At 49.2% G+C, this 19,067-nt stretch overlaps 1 protein-coding gene across 2 annotated transcripts in view; it reads left to right on the top strand.

The window, feature by feature from the left end:
• The window catches only part of LOC144170856 (phospholipid scramblase 2-like), a 70,716-nt gene that overhangs the window by 11,908 nt on the left and 39,741 nt on the right, over positions 1-19,067 (top strand). For both annotated transcript variants that reach the window (XM_077700879.1, XM_077700880.1), the window contains exons 3-5: positions 1,939-2,034; positions 5,186-5,263; positions 10,528-10,667. In XM_077700879.1, the coding sequence (XP_077557005.1) occupies positions 1,939-2,034; positions 5,186-5,263; positions 10,528-10,667 (314 nt within the window). The remainder of the gene's footprint in view (positions 1-1,938; positions 2,035-5,185; positions 5,264-10,527; positions 10,668-19,067) is intronic.

Raw genomic sequence — 19,067 nt, forward strand, 5'->3', positions numbered from 1 at the left:
GAATATGGCGGTGCAATGCCAGTTTGGCGTTTCACTGAAGGTGACAGGGAGAAGCAGTCATTCTTCGGACGACTCTGACAGCTCGGACGAGTGACTTCGGCAGGCATAGTGGGTGGCAGTGACGGATGGGTGTCGAAAATAAATATAGACATTGTGTGCGCGCTTCTGTCCCGAATCATTTTTTTGTCAACTTTTCCTACCTCAAGGTAAGGGGTCGACCTATATACCGGGTTGACCTATATTCCGGTTTATATGGTATGCCTGCACGTGGCATGCATGAAGGCGCAAAGCCATTGATGTCCATGCTGTACTTTGCCTGACCTTGCAGACTGCAGAGACGTGCATCCCATCAGCGTGTAAGGCGATTCTTTCTTTACTCCGTGTGATTGACTGAACCCAACACACACACGCCCATTCGTTATGGAGACAGTCACCTTATCAACGATTGTTTCTGCCTTATCGGTGCCTGGTTAGCGTAAAACTGTCTGCTGCCGTAAAGAGTCTAGGTGCTATAAAATGAGAGGACTGTATAAAAGTGTGTATCGTGACATATTCGACACACCTTGAAAGAGTCTCACTACTGAGACACAAATACAGTGAGCTCCCGCTAAAGGCCGATTCACACGGCAGACGAAATCACTGATTCGGGCCGCGGAATGCGTACCACGTGATACGATGTCACCGATTTGTGACCCTAGCGAACGGACCATGGAGGACGCAGGCTGGCAATGCAAGGCTTCATTTCCGTTCGCGATTCTGGCGGCCGAATTCGGCAAAATACTGCGCTTTGTCTCGCACAAGGCTGGATAGTCTAGCAACCTTGCCTCTCTGCTCAGAGCAGCGGGCGTATCGAGATTGCCACTACGTCTTCGTTTGTTGACATTTTTATACTCTTGGGCCCTTTACTGCGGGGCGCATGCTTGTTTCGGCAATTAAGCATGTCGGTACAGGGCTTTCGCTCCAGGTGCATTTGACATGTCAGACACAAACAGAAGTGGGCGAAACACTGATCGCAGCGTTCGTCAACTGCCTGCCCAGCAGCGATACCGAAACCGGAAACGATGCTAGCCCGCAACAACATCGGGAGCTACGTCAGAAAGCTGAGAAAGGTGGAGTGCGGGAAGCGGCAGCGAAGAAAGCAGGAGTTCAAGTAACGCAGAACCAGAAAACGTGGGCACCACACCTTTCCTGCATATATACGTTCTCATGCAGCACGTATATGTGATCTTGCGTGGCTCCTTCTTGTGGCCAACACTACGGCCATCGCATCACCGTGCTCCGACACTTTCGGTCGGCGTCCATCTTTGCCACTACCCTCAACCACTCGAACCTTCTGTGCTTTTCGCTGTGCACAGACAGTCCATGCGTTGAGAGTACACTCTGACCATACGCGCTATCGTCTGCTTGCTTTATCCTTGGTGTGAATGCTTCCTTGAGCCGCACTGTTTGCCAATGTCGCGACGCCACCAGTCCGGCTGTGGACATGTCTGTCGTGTGAATGCCCTTTAAGACGAAGGACCTTGAAAATTTGTTTGTATTATCAGAAAATTGTCTTAAGTAGACTGTTTTTGCATTGTGCATGTTGCAAGAGATCAAGAGTGTTGTTCATTTGAACTGTGAAATTCACCATAACTGAGTTCATCTTAACAAGTGTACTATACCGTACGCTTTTCAGGTGCGTCTCGATAAAGAAATAGAGATACCCAGAAATATCTGTAAGATACTGGTGATATGCTAGTATCGCAATACTGCCCAGCCCTGCCCCGAGGTGTGTAATATACCCATTTGCGAGTTCGGATGGTGTGCCATGGTATTTCAGCATTTTTTGGGAGTGTGCGCAAGTGTAAACATTGCCCCTGGGGGCACCCTTGCTCTCTGCCAGTGGACGGTGTGCCCTGCACTGACCCGTGGCTGAGTGTGCTGTTCTCGTGCCTGCAGTGGCCATGGGAGGTATTCCAAGCTGCCCGCCCGGTTTAGAGTACCTCACGGCCATCGATCAGCTGCTGGTGCACCAGAAGGTGGAGATGCTGGAAGGTATGACTGGCTCCTCATTCCCGAAAGGCGCCTGCCACGTTGGGGTGGGGATCGCGGGACGTGAATGATCTTCTTAATGGGCGGATGGAACTGCTCCACAGTGATGGTGATAGTAGGAGGCAGCTGCCGGTAGCTGCCTCTTCTTCCTTCGTAATATTTTCAACGTCCTCCCAGCCACGCGATGATTGGAGGAAGATGCTGAACAGGAGGTGAGGAGTTGGGTAGTTTTCAGCGGTCAACACGGCCCCGTCTTCTATGTAGCCAAGAAAGACATTCTGTCCAAGGTCGTATAAGGGGTCCGTATGAGAAGAATTGACGCCAGTATAAGCCGATCTATGGTGGTCCGCACTTCTCCTTCCTTCTAGCACCTGTGGCGCACACACTCTGTGGAAAGAGGTCTAGATAAGGGGTACTTGTGGATTACTGCTTGTCCTTGATAACGGTCGGGTAATATACCTGCAAGCTTCATGTGGCATGAGCTTCAGATCGGTCGTAACGCCTTAGAGGAATCCACGTATTGCTATTTCCATGTGAGTAACAATCTTCCTCCAAGGGGCTTTTGATTTCTTCCCCGTCTTTGTGGTCAATCAGCACTTTGTCATGCACTTTGGTGGAGCCTCGTTTAGTGTACTTGTACCTGCTGGTCGTAGGGCTGCGTGGTTTCTCCATTTTCTCTGTCTTTGTTTTGAAGTCAAATCATCATGTTTAGTCTTGACCACCTCCGAGCCTGAGGTACCGCGATGTCAACCTGTATCTGAAGGCTCCACGCATTAGTGTGAGGTTCTACCAATCTGTCGACGATTCTGAAGGGATGCTTGGTTCACCTTTGATGGTGCGTGTTGGCCTTTGTGGGGCTGCTCGTTGAGCACCGAACGTGTTTTTGTGCCATCAAAACCATGCGAATCCGATCATTCTTCGGGTAACTCCACAGCGTTGTTGTGGCTTCGAACACTCGTCATATTTGTGGGCGGAAATGGAGGCAGTTCACTGTTGGAAAAGTCACCTGTCCGCACAGCAGCAACACCATTCGCCTCTTTGCGTCCGTTTCCTCTCTGGAGGGAGCAGCTTGTGGGACTCCTGACGAGCTTCTCTGCAAGGGGCCTTCGAGTTACTGTTTCTGTGGACATTGTCTCTGCTCCGCACTGCCCAGTCATTTTTGTTTACAATGCTGTTGTGCTCTTTTGGGGCTTTTTATTACCATGCCATTGTGGGAATAGTTTTGCAACTCTGCAAACAATCAGTTCATTCTAAATTTGGTCACTTGGACGGAAGCTTTATATTCATCGGTGCTTTCAAATTTTTCTGTTAAATGATCTAGGTCTACCAGGTGTTCAGTTTCGCGGTCTAGCCTATTTAGAATCGAATGTTTTCCAATTGGGCTTTTCTTAAGGTAAACCAGCTTACCGATTGATGGCTTAATGTCGTCGATCAGTGCGGTGACTTTGTTTCAGACAAGGCTGTGTCGTTTGGAAGGGGCCTCCATGTCAAATCTCGGCGCCATTATTGCCCAGTTGGGTTGTGGAGGAAGAGTCATGCTAGGCACAGAGTTGAAGCTACAGTCCTTCACTGGTCCCCAAGAGGTGTCTGCTACAAGCCAGCAGAGTTGCTGAGGGCGTACGTCGGCACCATGAGTCACTTTAGGGAGCCCTCAACTCGTTCTTGGCTCAGGGGTCAGTGGCGGCAGTCCAGTCCCATTGTGTCATCGTTTGAAGGTGGTTCGCAACCAGTCCTTCGAATGTGCAGTGCTTTAGGTGGGGATCGCAGGACGTGAATTATCCCTTTAATTGGTGGACGGAACTGCTATACAGTGATGGTTACAGTAGGAGGCAGCTGCCAGTAGCTTCCCCTTCTTCGTTTGTAATGTTTTCAGCACACATCTTCTGGTAGGAGCAGGGTTATGCTATTTAACTGTTGTACGTCAGCCATACTGTGTTAATTTTTGGGCTTGCAATGGTCATATCCACCAGTTACTTGATGTGGTTATGGCTAGCATTCTTACTGTCATTGAGTTCAACCTGGTGTGGCGTACATGAACAGTGCAGGGGACGCGGGGAAGATTAAGTCCTGCTAGTGATGCTCTTGTGAAGACCACAAACAACTTCAATTAAAAGGTTGCCTCGATGGTGCGCCGAATGTGCCAAGTTCGATGCATGCAGCACGCACTAAGGTTAGACGAATGGGAAGAACGTAGGCAGGGGTGTGGCTTTTGCAGCAGCTTGTTTTGAGAATGTGGGCCCTCGTCAGGCTGCCACCGTGGAGCAGCTCTCTTCCCACTTTCCCCTTCCCCGGAGCTGTTGTGCAACGCCTGCACAAGTTGTGGGAAATGGGAATGACATTGGCCTCGCTGTGGAGCGTCCTGCGGCATGCAGGTGTGGGTGGTGTCTGGCTCAGCCGTTCCTGGCATTGCACTCTCGAGCAGGTGGGGGGACCCTTAAACGCCAACTCCTCCGTCATGGAAGGTTGGCTTCCCACCAGGCAGAATGTGCCAAGGGAACGTGCTGTGTGTTGGCTATATCGAGCTATTCATGCACCCCCTAGTGCTGGTTTGGGGTCGCATTTTGTAGTGTCATTTGTGTGCTGAAGGCCAGTGTAGGCTAGTCATGGTTTCCTTTCTGAGTATTTAGGCTGGGCACTTTGAATTTATGGGTTCCACAGTGTACGAGGTATCTTGGGATTGTTCCTTTGGTTGTGTAGAAATGCTTCTTGCCTCGCCTTTTCAAAAGCATCAGCCTTTCTTGCTATAGGAGTTTCTGCGTATTAAAATTTATAGTGCTGTTCCTGCAAGGTAGATAAACTTACAGAACTGCTAAATATGTTTAGAGCAAGATGATGTGTGGCTTCCAGGAAGTATGATATTTTTTGGTATTGTGAGGAAAATGTTAGCTTGCAAAGGGAATAATTGTGATTTTGCTTGTCACAAGCCGAACTCCCTTGGTTATTGTTGAAGGAAAAGTAAGAATTCTTGTCCTCGAGTTTTTTTTTTAGGTTACTGAGCAAAGGTAAATGCAGAACTGTTTGAAATATTTGGGCCATAACAAAATTTGGGGCCTTTTTCAGCAGTGAGTCGTACTATATGGCTTTGAGGAGCTGGACGAGCCTGTGTTATTTTGAAAAGATCCTCTCTTAGAGTGGTGATGTTTCCCATTTGCAGCATTTCTGGGATTTGAGACCCAGAACAAGTACACCATCAAGAACAGCATGGGCCAGAAGGTGTACAAGGCCGTCGAAGGTGTGTGCCCCCTTCTCCTCCTATGTGCCGTGTCCCTGTGCCGGGAGAGCGGCCAGCAAAGGATTCTGTCGCCGCACGATTGACTGCAGCAACACAACCGTCTAACCCTGCTCAGTCAGCACGGAAAATTTGCCAGAATGGCCGATTTCCAGAACCCTGCCCACCTTCTTGTGCAAGTTTAAAACATTCACCCCATAACCATTGCATTTGCACACACTCCTGCTTTTTTGGTGCGTCAGCAAAAAAAGTCCGTCCCTTCCTTAAAGCAAGATGGTTCATCATCATCATCATTTAATTACCCTTAAGGGCCCCTGACGGGGTATTACATAGGGGGGGGGGGGGGGGTCAAACGGCATACGCGAAGGCAATTGCAGGCCAAGAACATAAAGTAGGATACAATTCAAGAATTGGAATTACAGTTGAACCTCGTTATAAGAGACACTGATGTAAGAGACAAATGGGTATAAGAGACACTATTCACCCACATGGTTGGCTGCCCTATCTTTCCCATTAAATCGACCTCTTTTATAACAGACATTGGATGTAGAAGATTGGTTATAAGGGACAAGTCATTTAATCGATAATCTCGCTTGTAACAGACATTTTAACTTCAGATGCAGTGCCACCAGTCACAAATTGCAGTTTCTTGCATTGTGGAAACACAGGTGGACGACAGACACCTGCAGTCGCTATTTATTATAACTTTAGCAAACACACAGTGGTTCAGTCAGCTATGAAGTGATGAAGAGAAGCCCTGCCAATGGAAATGCAATTGACAGAAGTGGTTGAAGCTTACTGCCATCCTGGAGCGCGATCGCACATGCAGGCTCTCCCACTCGCGTAGCTCCCAATCAAGAAGCACTGCAGATGTTGAGTCCTGCAAGTGTAATGAATAGCCTGAGCACACACCGGAAGAAGCTGTGCGCTCTGGCTATTCATCAGGCTTGTGAACTCATCTACGATTGATCTTCCACAAACAAGGAAAGGAAAAAAAGCTTGTAGAGTCGGTTGTAAAAAACAGTGTAAATACAGACATGAAGCAAACAAAGTTTCATAAATTGTGGGGCCAAACATTAATTAGAATGAATCTTTTGAAACATGCTGTAGTGTTTTGAGCTTATATTAGTCATACAGTGCCCACATTGAACTAGGGTCTGATTAGTGAGTGAAAACATGGTTCCCTGCTTATAAGAGACATCTCATATAAGAGACAAAAACTGCGCTTTGGTACGTGTCTTTTATAAAGGGGTTCAACTGTACATGACAATAATATTAACATAACTCGTTATACAACTATAATAGCATGATTCAAAGTGGCATAAAAATGTGAAAAAAGCAACTGGTTACACACAGAAATTACGGCGGTGCGGTTGACAAATGAGTTTCGAGTAAGGTTTTAAACTTTAGAGTATTACGCTCATTGGCTATTGCATTTGGAAGCCGATTCCAATCCTCAATTGTTAATGGAAGAAAGGATTTGTTGAAAGCGTCAGTTGAACCTTTTAAATTTTGGACACTCAAAGAATTAAAGAGACGGCACGAAGTTCGAATTGGTGGAAGAAGCAGGGAGCCATGTAAGTAAGCAAAATTGAAATACAGTTTGTGAAATAAACAAAGGCGTGCTATTTTTCGTCTAAGATCCAGGGAGTTGAGGGACAGTGATAATTTTATAGTAGTAACACTTGTGCGGAAATTGTATTGGGAGGTTATGAATGGCTTCAAAGGCGTCTATTAAGTAAGATTGGTGTGGATTCCAAATTGGAGAAGCATATTCAAGTTTACTGCGGACGTAGGTTTCGTAGGCGAGTTTACGAACTGAGGCCGGTGAGCAGGACAGGGACCTTCTGATGAAACCTAATGTTTTGGAGGCATCGGCCGTAAGCTGTGCGATATGGTCAGTCCATGTTAGTTTGCTGTTGATGAGTACACCCAGGTATCGGTACGATTCTGCTAGAGCGAGATGGTTAGACTGCAGGGAATAAGTATAATTTATGTTGGAACGCTTGCGGGAAACTTGCATATATTTACATTTGGAAATATTGAGTTGCATCATCCATAAAGAACACCAATTTTCGATTACGTTTAAATCATTTTGGAGGGCACGTTGATCAGATCTACCGCGTATACGGTGGTAAATGACACAATCGTCTGCAATGGTTGATTTGCGAAGCTTCTTCCCATGCAGAGTGAATCGGTCGGCGACCACGCAACAAACCCAAGAACTGCTGAGCGGCCTGATGCGATGCTTCGGTCAGGGGTCAGTGGCCTTTTGAAGTGGAGGGCTGAGTTGCACGATGCTTACACGGTAGAGGGCCGGACGGCAAATCAGGTGGGGGGAAGAGCGCTTTGCAGGCAAAGGGAAAAAAATTCAGCGAATTGACAATATTTCATAATAATGGACAATAATGTGCCTAATTGTGAAGATGGCGAACAATACTAACTGGAAGTGATCAATCCTCGGTTCTTATCTCCCGTCTAACCTAATTTGACGTCAAAACTGGCGTGCCAGCCTTCAGATAGGAAGTGGCAGGGGGGGAGTCAGGACAGGAGGGGAAGTGACAGGGGGGGGAACGAACACAACGTCACAACATGCGTTGCAAGTCTGAACCGCGATTGTCAGATGATCGGTTGCCTCCTCCTGCCCGTCGTAAATTCGGCACTCGCCTCATGCACAGTTTGCGGGGACGAACAGCAAGTCACTTAACTCTGGCGCGCAAGCTGAGAAGGCTTTTATCCACGCACACTGCTCATACACCATGCGAGGCTGAGTCGTACGTCGCTCGAGAAAGATAATCCAGACCATGGGAAGCACTATCCACCCGCAGAAGCACAGCGTCGCATTTCATCGCGAAACAAATGCGTCTACAACACATACACCATCACCTCCTGTATTTTTACAATGCCAAACGCATCGCGCACTTCCCAATGGGAGTGAGTGGTGCGCCTGCAGTGCCCACATGTCGCGAGGTGGGGCCCCAAGCTGAACCGGGATCATGCAACCGTAACTGATTTCGAGAGCGGTTTGTGCCTTGTTGCCAAGGCAACCGATGTTTGAGATTGTCAAAGAAATGGCGCTCACGCCAGCGCTAGAAAGCTCTGAGCCACGGCAGAGCATGTTTTGCCAACGTTGCCGCTCTCCACCACGCGTCGCCCCAAGCTTTCCTCCATGCCCGAAGCTGAACTGGTCACATGATTGAAGCGCTGGGAAGGCTACTGATTGGGGTTGAGGGGCCAGAGTAGGAGGATAGGGCTTGGTTGGCCGGTCCGGGCTGATGCGAGAAGGCGAGGCACACACAAACACACAGCTTCGGCACCTGTTCTGTGGCTTTGGTCGCTGGCTTGGTTTAGCTGCAAGCTTCGTTTGGGCAGTCAGCGATGTTACGATGATACAGATCTGCGTGAGGGCGACGTGCTAACCATTCGACATATTTAAAAACACAGGGGCAAAGAACTTGGTTCATTGGAAGCAAATTACTGTCCACAGACGAGCGCAACCGTGGATGGTTGCCACGCTACTTGCCGCCATGTTGGAAACGCAAGCGGCCTCACGTACGCATGCTACTTTGCTGAAATAGCGTCCGCTATTCTTCCGTCTGTTAAACGCAGGAGCATCTTAAAGTACGGCGCATGCGCAGTGCGCACGATGCAAAAAATAGGGCTCGCTAACTGTTTGCATAGGCCTGTGTACATTATTCTAAAACTCTTTATTACTACTGTTCACAAGATATGGGTGCAGCTTGTCAGAACACAGGTGCACGCTGCTCGAGTGCGGCGCTGGTTTGCTCTGCGCCTTCCCGTTCATCGCCACTGATAAAGCGATCCGAACCGGCGCGTTTTGTGCACGGGTTCTGTATGCACGGTAGGAATTACCACCGCCACAAAATGAGACCCGGCACCAGCGGGGCCAATCTGAGATGGCTTTTGGGATAAACAGTGTGCAGTGCATCAAAGGGAATGAGCGCACGATCCTCCCCGTGCGGCTGCGAGTTCGCCGCCGATAAAAAGTCACGTGCTGTCGATCGCAACTGCAGCAATGTACACCGCGAAAGGGCAAGGCCAGGCCGCCGCACACATGCGGCCAGGTCTTTCGTTCGCTTTTCCAGCCTTTAGCGGAGTGCGGGATTTATGTCCATGGTGTCAACAAAATTAAAAAGCCAAAAGAGCTTGCCCGTAGCAGACGGCAGTCTGAGGAGCGCAATAGCGGAAGTACGTCACCGCTGAAGAGCGCAGCATCATGGGAGAGAAGGCTCGCGCACCGTCAACAGCGAAGAAAAGTTGAAAGGAGGAGGAAATGCAGCGCGACGATAATGCGTGGTTTTTAATTTACGATTTCTCATCTAATACTCATCGCTTTAACAAAATTCTTGCTGGAGGAGATTGCTAATACATTGCTTTATTTGGTTACATGTACATCAAAGCATCGGCGGAAGGTATTTCAGGACCCCTTTAAACCATTACGTATGAAAACATATTAAAGACCAGCATTGTTGGAAGGGTCCTTCAATCAGTTATATTTTAGGTCACTGCATTATATGCCAAACCAAGTGTTTTAGCAAAGAAAAAAAATCTTTTTAGACACCTATAAGGCGGCCCATTATTCATGGTAATGAAGCAGTTATTGTGTGTGTACAAATTGTTAAGTGACTGGATGTGTCACTTGAGGAGCCGAAGAAACCCTTCTTTAGGGGCACTTGGGGTCTGCTGTCTGGACAGTGCAGTTTGGACTGCAAAGAAGGGTGTGCAGCCTTCTTTGGCAGAACATGCGGAAAAGATGAGTGACAATGCATTGCTAGGCCTTTTGTACCACAGATTGCTACAGTTTTGTGCACCATGCTCTTGGCACATGCTGCTGTCTGTCTCGGGCAATGTTTGTGGCATGCTTTGAAATCAGTTCCACCACCCCCAGTTTCGCTTTAGCAGTGGGCAATTTTTCCTTGTTTGAACGCGGTCTGCTCCTGCTAGGTGACCTTGACAAAAGGAGAAAGGTTAGCCCCAGCCAGGAAGTGACACAGTGTTGCTCTCAGAAATGCCCAGCCTCTCACTGGGAGGGCCACAAAGTAGCAAAGCGAGTGAGTCGACGGACCTGCGGCGAGCAGAAGGGAGCCAAGTGTGGCACGTCCGAGTGCCCGATCGAAAGGGGTGGGAAGCCAGGGTCGGCTCAAAAGAGGGCAGCACAGGCTGCGGCTCCTGGAAGCCGCCGTGCTGTGCTTGGCGGCTGGTGGGGCTGGCTGCCAGTGCAGGCTGTTGTCCCACCGTGTGTGCAGACACGGACTGCTGCTCGCGGAACTGCTGCGGACCGAACCGGCCGTTTGACATCAAGCTGACGGACAATGCGGGCAACGAGGTGATCCACCTGCAGAGGGACCTGCGCTGCAGCTCCTGCTGCTGCCCCTGCTGCCTGCAGGTGAGCCTGGGCCCCCGCTCGGCTCCGGGGGCTCCGCAAAGGTCGGCGGCTGCCCCCAGGCCAGGGCTAAGCGGGCGTGTAGCGCAACGCCTGCTCTCTGTGCTCCTCCTCACTCGCACCGTCAGCAAGCCAGCTCAGTCAGGGTGGTGCACTGGTCCTGAGGACAGGCAGTTTTGTTACCTTTGGACGGGTCTGCCTCAGGTTTGCACACTTGTAACCCAGCTGACAGAACAGGACTAGTGGAGCTTTCGAGGTTAACCAATAAGCGTAAGACAGCTGACATACGGAAGTATAATGTGGAGAGGATTGAACTTGCTGTAAAGAACGGAGGTAGCCTGAAAGCAGTGAAGAGGTATCTTGGCGTGGGGGAAAATGAGATGCATGCACTTAAAGACAAGCAAGGCAATGTCATCACAAATAGGGATAACATAGTCACAGTGGCCTCCGGTTTCGATGCGGGTAGGTGCGTGATCGGGAATGATTTCGGCTAACGGTATGTTAAGGGTCATCACAAAAAGGGATAAAGTAGTCACAGTAGCCGAGGAGTTCTATAGGGATCTGTACAGTTGCCAGGACATCCAGGATAATGCCGAAGGAGAAAGTAGCTCAGAGGAGATAGACATCCCACCAGTGACGACAGAAGTAGTAAGGAAGGCTTTGAAAGAAATGAAAGGGGGCAAAGCACCTGGTGAGGATCACATAACAGCAGACCTCTTGAAGGATGGCGGAGAAATTGTACTTGAAAAACTGGCAAACCTGTATACGCAATGCCTAATGACCGCAAGTGTACCGGAATCTTGGAAGAACGCGAACATCATCCTAATCCATAAGAAAGGTGACATGAAGGACTTGAAAAATTACAGGCCGATCAGCTTACAGTCAGTCGTCTACAAGGTACTTACCAAGATAATCGCTAACAAAATTTCTGCAACATTAGATTTCAGTCAACCTAAAGAACAAGCAAGGTTCGGTAAAGGCTATTCAACAATGGACCATATTCACACGATCAGTCAGGTGATAGAGAAGTGCGCTGAGTATTCTGAACCCCTATATATAGCCTTCATATATTATGAGAAAGTATTTGACTCGGTCGAAACCTCAGCAGTCATTCAGGCATTACGTAACCAGGGCGTAGATGAGTATTATGTAAGAATACTAGAGGATATTTACAGTGGGTCCACTGGTATACCATCATCCTCCATACGGAGAGCAGTAACATACCTATAAGGAAGGGCGTCAGACAAGGAGACACAATCTCCCCAATGTTATTCACAGCATGTTTACAAGAAGTATTCAGAACATTGGATTGGGAACAGGTGGGAGTAAGTGTTAGTGGAGAATCCCTGAGTAACCTCAGATTTGCTGATGACGTTGCCTTGCTAAGTAACTCAGGGGACGACTTGCAAAGCATGCCTACCGCACTGGACAAACAGAGTAGAACTGTGGGCCTGAAAATTAGGGTCTAGTAAAGTACGTTGTTGGGCTAGTTGGTCGATCATTGTTAACCGATGTATAGCGCAAAAAAGACGAAGGACAAAGATTGCACGAGGACGAAGCGCTAACTTGCAACTACTGGTTTATTGAAAGAAGCACACATTTATAACAAAGCATACATGGTAACAGACAACCTACGCGACGCATATCAGAAACAAGAAAAAATTTGATTCCCCACTACACAATCTTATCGCCCCCTTCCTGAGCCACGGGCTTCCAAATAAGCAATCTCTTTTGCTGATAAAGCAATTGATGCTCGACTAATGCATCTGTCTCTGGCTTTGTGGATTTCTAGCGCTTCCATTATTTCCCTGGTCGTTTGGTTCTTGCTTTTGAACAAAATCTTGCACTCTGAAAACAAAGGCACGCATCCAAAGTCACGACAGTGCTGCCCAATGTGGCCCTGTTTCTGCCGCACGTTATAGTTGTGCTCCCTCAACCTGCAGTTTATGCATCGACCGGTTTGGCATCGACAGCACAGCTTGCCACACCGAGTCGGAAAGGAGTACACCACGCCTTCTGCGCATGGTACGAACTGGTTTTCGTGCTTTATCGAGCACCCTTTCGGTTTTTGGCCAACCGGATTCGTCTGTTTGCAGAGCCGCGATAGCTTATTTGGCACGGTAAACAAAACGTCGACCTTGGCGCGCTTCCCAATCTTTTTAATGTTATGGGATATCCTGTGCAAATATGGTATTGCCACTCTCTTATTACGTGGTTCGTCAGCGTTTTGTGCGTGCCCTTGGTTTTTAGCGTCATGTTTAAGTTTTGCGGCCAACCCTTCACCCACTGAGATAAGTAAAGGTTTTGGATACCTCGAGGCAGAGATATTCAGAATTAATATGCAGAAAACTAAATTAATGATCAATAACCTCGGGACAGCACAGCGGTTTGAGATAGGTAACGAGGCAGTGGAAGTGGTAAGCGACTATATCTACTTAGGCCAAGTTGTGACCCCGGATCCCAACCATGAGGCAGAGATAATTCGAAGGATCAGAATGGGGTGGAGTGCATACGGCAGGCATTCTCAGATAATGAATGGCAGCCTACCACTGTCCCTGAAGAAGAAAGTGTATGACAGCTGCATCTTACCGGTACTCACCTACGGGGCAGAAACTTGGAGGCTCACTAAGAGGGTTAAACCTAAATTGAGGATGACTCAGCGCGCAATGGAACGGAAGATGATAGGTATAACATTAAGGGACAAGAAGAGAGCGGAGTGGGTCAGGGAACAAACCGTGTTAAGGACATACTAGTAGAAATTAAGAAAAACGTGGGCAGGGCATGTATTGCGAAGGCAAGATAACCGTTGGTCATTGAGGGTAACAGAGTGGATCCCTAGAGAAGGCAAGCGTTGCAGGGGGCGGCAGAAAGTTAGATGGGCAGATGAGATCAAGAAGTTTGCAGGGATAAATTGGTCGCAGTTAGCACAGAACCAGGGTAATTGGAGAATAATAGGAGTGGCCTTTGCCCTGCAGTGGGCGCAGATAGGCTGGTGATGATGATGGTGAGGGTGTTTCACCATCCTGAGCGCAAGACACACCTACGAGGCGTAAGCCTGAAATCGCATATTTTTGTGGCCTGTCCGCCACATGCTCTGCCATGCCTTGTAGTCCGGAAGTATTAGGGAGTGCACCTACAACCACAGCCATATTATCAGCTTCGTTGCCACGGAAGCTGAAGCGATGTGAAATGCAGAGTCAGAGAAAACTGATGACGGGAACTAAACTGCACAAAACTTTGTACTATAAATGAAAAGTTATATATATTTGTGTTATTTCATACACTATTAAAATTCACAAGCTTCTTAATGCAGCAAAAATTTAGCAGATCTGACCTGTTCATCCTAAGGCTTTGTGGGCAACAGTTGACCTCATGGAAACGAAAATGGTTCTGAGAAAACAGTGCAGGAAGTTTGGGGACATCAGCAAAAATCAAAATTCAAGGTACTCCAAAGTGCAAGAGCTGTGTAATTACTCAAGAGTACAGCTGTAATACTCTTCAGGTGTATTCTTTGGGACTTCTAGATGTGAAACAAAATTAAAATAAAATAGTGCAGTTATTTTTGTTGAATTTTAGTTCTCAAGATCGGTGTTCCCTCTTAAACCCTCGACCATTACAGTGTTCATTGCACCCTAGATTGATTAATCCACACTTGAGTGCTAATCTGTGCTACAGAGGTTCTGAACCATGGGTGGGTTGAGAATCTCATACAACTGCACCGTAGAATGTAATACAGTTAAACCTCGATATAACGAAGTCGTAAAAATCGGCACTGTGCTTCGTTATAATGAAATTTCATTGCATCAAAATTCGGTACCAACCAAAGCAATCACTCCTTTATTTCCTCTGGAAGTAGTCCGTGACCTTCTTTCACCCGCACCCGCTTGTCGCTGGCATCCATGTTGACGCACAGAAGAGCCGTGATACGCAGCTTACTCTGCTTACCGCCGTGGCACCGATCCCCTTTCAGTGCTAGTGTCCTATTTGGCAGCATCTGATAAAAAAATCCTGTTTCGTCCGCATTGTAGACTTCCGATGGCTGGTATTGCATCAATATTTTCGGGATTTCTTTCTCCAGCCAAGTAGCGGCTTCAGGCGCGTCGGCTGATGTTGACCGGCCACATTTTGCAGAGGTGAGAATCATGTCCTTAGTTTTTAAAATTGTTGACAGCATACTTTGTGATATCGCGAATCAAGCTGCAATGTAGCTTCTTTTCCCCTTTCGAAACGGCTTCCAGGATCGCCGCTTTTTGCTCAAGCGAAATAGCTTTCCGCTTACAGCCCCTCGTGGCGGCGTCGCATGCGGGAAACAAAAGCGACGAGAGAACGCACCAGGCGATGCGAAGGCACGAGAAAGAGAGAGACCACTTTGGGTGCTTTGGGTCACAGCAAAGGAGCATGGGGGGAGGAGGTATGCAGCGTCGCGGCGGCTCGGCCGAATCCTGCACCGGGTGAACGACCGACTCGCGGAGACGGCGTATGTGTCGCTTCGTTACGATTCGTTGGATTTGAAACTTCAGCCATCGAGAGTCCTGATTGGAGCGATTCAAACTTCTCGGGGCTCAAACGAACTTCCGGGGGTCTAGAAACCCGCCCGGAGGCACTTATGACTTATCGTCGGCATTCTTCGGCGGCACTTTTCGGAGGCACTGAGTGGAGAGGTGCTGTCGCCTTTGTGGGAGCCATATAACGTTTGCTTACCCTTGTGCATACTGCATATAAATGTTGCTTCAACTTTTCGTCGACTCGAGAACTTCCTCGCTCTGCTCTACGCCGCCAGTCCGATGCTACTCTTTCTAGTTTCGGTTCTATTATTGCGCGCCAAACGCCAGTGGCGCTGGGGAAACAAAATGCTCTCTTTCTCTCCCGTTTTTCTCTTCGCTCGTTCACGGAGCGCTTTCCCTCACCCCCGCGTCGCGCCGTCAGCCCCGTCGCCCCGTCTTGCTGCGCATGCGCGAGAACGGTTTCCCTGCGTGACGGCGAGGGCGACGCGCGTTTCATGTAGTGGGCTATTTCTCGTATGTGCTCCCTCAGACATTACGGTGCTACAAAAGGGACGCCAAGAACACCAGGATGAATCGTAACGCGAAGACTCCGAGTGCTGTTAGCAAAAGGTGAGAACGTCGTTCGTATGCCGTACGTGAAGCTGAGCTGAAGGATAGGACTTGTGTTGTGCGTGTGCTGTGCTTGAAGACAGACAACCTTGTCTGTGTTGTATTGGTCATTGGTGTTTCTCGCCGCACGTAGCGTTCGCGCACGTAACGCGAATAAAGTGTTCAAGTGATATTCGAGCTGGCGTCGTTACTGCTCAGGCGGCGTGGCTTCAAGCCGACGGAGCGAGGCCGGCGAGGCTTGCCCGTTCGAGGCAGCGGCGTGGCGGCGGCGGTTGCCGGGTGGGAATGGGGGGGGGGACAGGGGGTGGGGGGAAGGAATCCAACCGGCATGAGAAGGGAGAGCGTTACCTCTCCCCACGCAAGCTGCGCGCCCTCGCATTGTTACCATGGCAATTATAACGCCTTCAAGGCCAACATGGCGGTGGCGTTGCTAGGGCAACAACAACGCAGTAATGTTTCCCCAGGCTCACCAGGGGAGAATATGCCGCATGAGTCACAATTAGCCCGGACGCTGGGTTGAAGGCTAAGAGTCCGCCTCCTGACGCCGCGTCGATAGCGGACGGATCAAGGCAACGTCGCTACAGCGGTGGCTGCGCTCGGATGGCCAGTCGCAAGAGTGGTGGCTGCGGTGAGCGGGCCCAGTCCTAACAGCGGAGACAGCGTCAGGATGGCTGATCACCAACATTGGAGACAAGCTGGGATGCGAGTCGCAACCTTGGTGGCTGCGGTGGGATGCCCATTCGCAACAGCGGGAGGATTTCGCTGCTTCTCCCTTGCTTGCCGCGCGCCACGGGAGGCCCGGCCGCGTGGGTTGCCCAAGTCGCTCGAGCTGCCAACGCTTTCCCCTCAGACGTCGTCACGGGGAAATTGTCCTCGTGGGTAAATTTTCTTCAAGTTCAGAGACTTCGTTGTAATGAAATTACAGCAACATTTGCTTCGTTATATCGAGATAAAATATACATGGTTTCTAATGGGAAGTAAGTTGTGTGTGCCTTGTAACTTCGTTATATCGAGAATTTCGTTATATTGAAGTTTGTTATATCGAGGCTTAACTGTATGACGTGAGGGCTGCAAACGCTTGGCGTAATACCAAAGCGGTTGTTTTGTGCTCGCCTGTGTTGTTCCAGGGAAGCTTGATTCTGTAGGGAGACTGATTCTTGGCCTTCCCATGTTGCTCTCGCATTGCACCAATGAGCAGACATCAGCTTCTTCAAGGTGCGCTCAAGCAGCAGTGGAATTACCGCATATGGTTGAGTGCTGCCGTTGAAGGTTAGGCACACCATGGCAAGAACACTCCTGGCTGGGGCTTTCTTCGCTGGCAGTTTGAGAGAAGTATGCGCAGGGGTGTTGACAAATGTGTGAACCAGAACCATCGTTTTATTTTCCAGCTTGGTAGCGAAGTTCTTGGCTAGTACGTATTGTAGCGAGGTTGGCAAAAGACTGCTGGTGCATTGAGGTGTGTTTACAGGTTATTTACAGAAGTCGCAGAAAGGGAAGTCGCGGTGGTAGCAGGCTTGTGATCGATAGCGTCTTCCTCTTCTTCTTCAGCGTCAGCCCCTGTCCTGCTTCGTCTCCATTCCTTTGCAAGCGCGGGGAGCATGGCTGCCATGGCCCTGGCTCAGGGGGGAGACGGCTGCGCATATGGCGCACTTTTGATGAAAATTTGTTTTCCTGTGCCAGGCTGCTCCAAAAGCTTGAAAATTGCAAGACTGCTCCAAAACAGGCTGAGAGCCAAGGATTTGCACCTGTCAGTTTCAGTGGGGAAAAATGCTTACTGACGGCATAATGTTCCAGCACCCCCAAGGTGATGCTGTTTGTAAAGGCTTAACTGATTGATCATTCAATAAGAAAAACGAGCATAAAATTGTCCCTGAGATAGTTTTTTGGAAAGTCACAATGTTGGGTAGCACATGTTATACAGTGTAGACCGCTTATAATGTATGTCACAGGAGCCGCAAAAATCCGCACTATAAGCGGTACCGCACTATAACCAAAACACGCGCTAACTCAACCACATCGCCACCTATCTCTCAAGTCAACCTATATTTATCATCACTCAAACGCACAGCACTTAAAAACGAAGGCACGGTCTATATTTCGTGTTATTTTTAACATCAGCCGCTGCTGCAGGGCAAAAGCGCAGTCTCGCAAACGGGAAGCGCGGCTTTAACTTCCGTTGTGTCTGTTTTGAGACCATGGCTGCGTTTTTAGCATCTATGAACAGATGCCGCAAGACGTGATAAGAACGCCAGCGGGATTTTTTTTTTTACCCCACCTTGTGTTCACGATGCCGAAGGCGGCTGCTTATCAGCGCAACGTACTGGTGGTGGAAATCTTCGGCTTCGCGCGGCTCGAATGTTCGGAAAGGGAAAGAGCGGTGGCTTATCAGCAACAACGTTCTAAAGCGTGAACCGCGTGGTAGATTTGGTATCGCGAAAACGTGCAGTGCACGCCAGCGCGGATACAACTGGCGTGGTGTGAGCGGCGCAGTAAAAGGCGGCAACATGGCGTCGGCACTGGCCGTGAAGCGGTGCAGGCAGTTCCAGTAAGTTCCAGCGACCGCTTCTAACCGCTCGCTGAAATGCCGCACAGGGCGCAAGCGAAGATGCTCATGCAAGAAAGGAGCTAATAATGTGGGCGAAAAGTGGAATATAAACTGCCATCCACGCTGCTTGTGAAAGCGCCCATCAAAAAATACCGCGGTGGTAAGCCTAAACATCTCTGGCGGGGCTAGCCGGCTCGGAGCACTTCGAATCTCCCGCCATTACGTACGCGTCTCCCCATTGGTGCAAGTCGTCAGGCTCCTCCCACTGCCACACGAAGAAGCCACCGCGAGCGCGGAATCGTCGACACGAGCACGAAAAAAAAAAAAAAAAGCGCAACGCTGATGTGCACGATTCGTGCGCGAAAACGGGCCATGCGGTTCACGATTAATAAAATCAACTTGCCGTGCGCGGATGGGGAGACTGTCGCTATCTTCCGAGATGCATCAAGCAAGGTCAGTTGTGGTTATCAAGTACGCACGAACTAAAGGGTGCCTATTTTTTTTTTCTTTGGGTGTCTACGTTAGAGGAGGGCAAGGGGTGCACGCTGTGTCAGATGGCCGATTTCACCCTTTTTTTTTTTCTTTTGCTACCCTAAAACGATGCCTCAGCTGCGCCGGTCGATCAGCAGGCCCTCCGAAAAACCGCACTATAAACGGTATTGTGCTTCGGCCAACCGCATCTTAAGCGGTATGCTTATGCATTGAGTTCTATGGGAGGCAAACCGGTGGTCGCAAAAACCCGCG

This window comes from Haemaphysalis longicornis, unplaced genomic scaffold (genome assembly GCF_048455015.1).
Source record: "Haemaphysalis longicornis isolate Haplotype H1 unplaced genomic scaffold, Haemaphysalis longicornis Haplotype H1 scaffold_2, whole genome shotgun sequence".
Classification (NCBI taxonomy): domain Eukaryota; kingdom Metazoa; phylum Arthropoda; class Arachnida; order Ixodida; family Ixodidae; genus Haemaphysalis; species Haemaphysalis longicornis.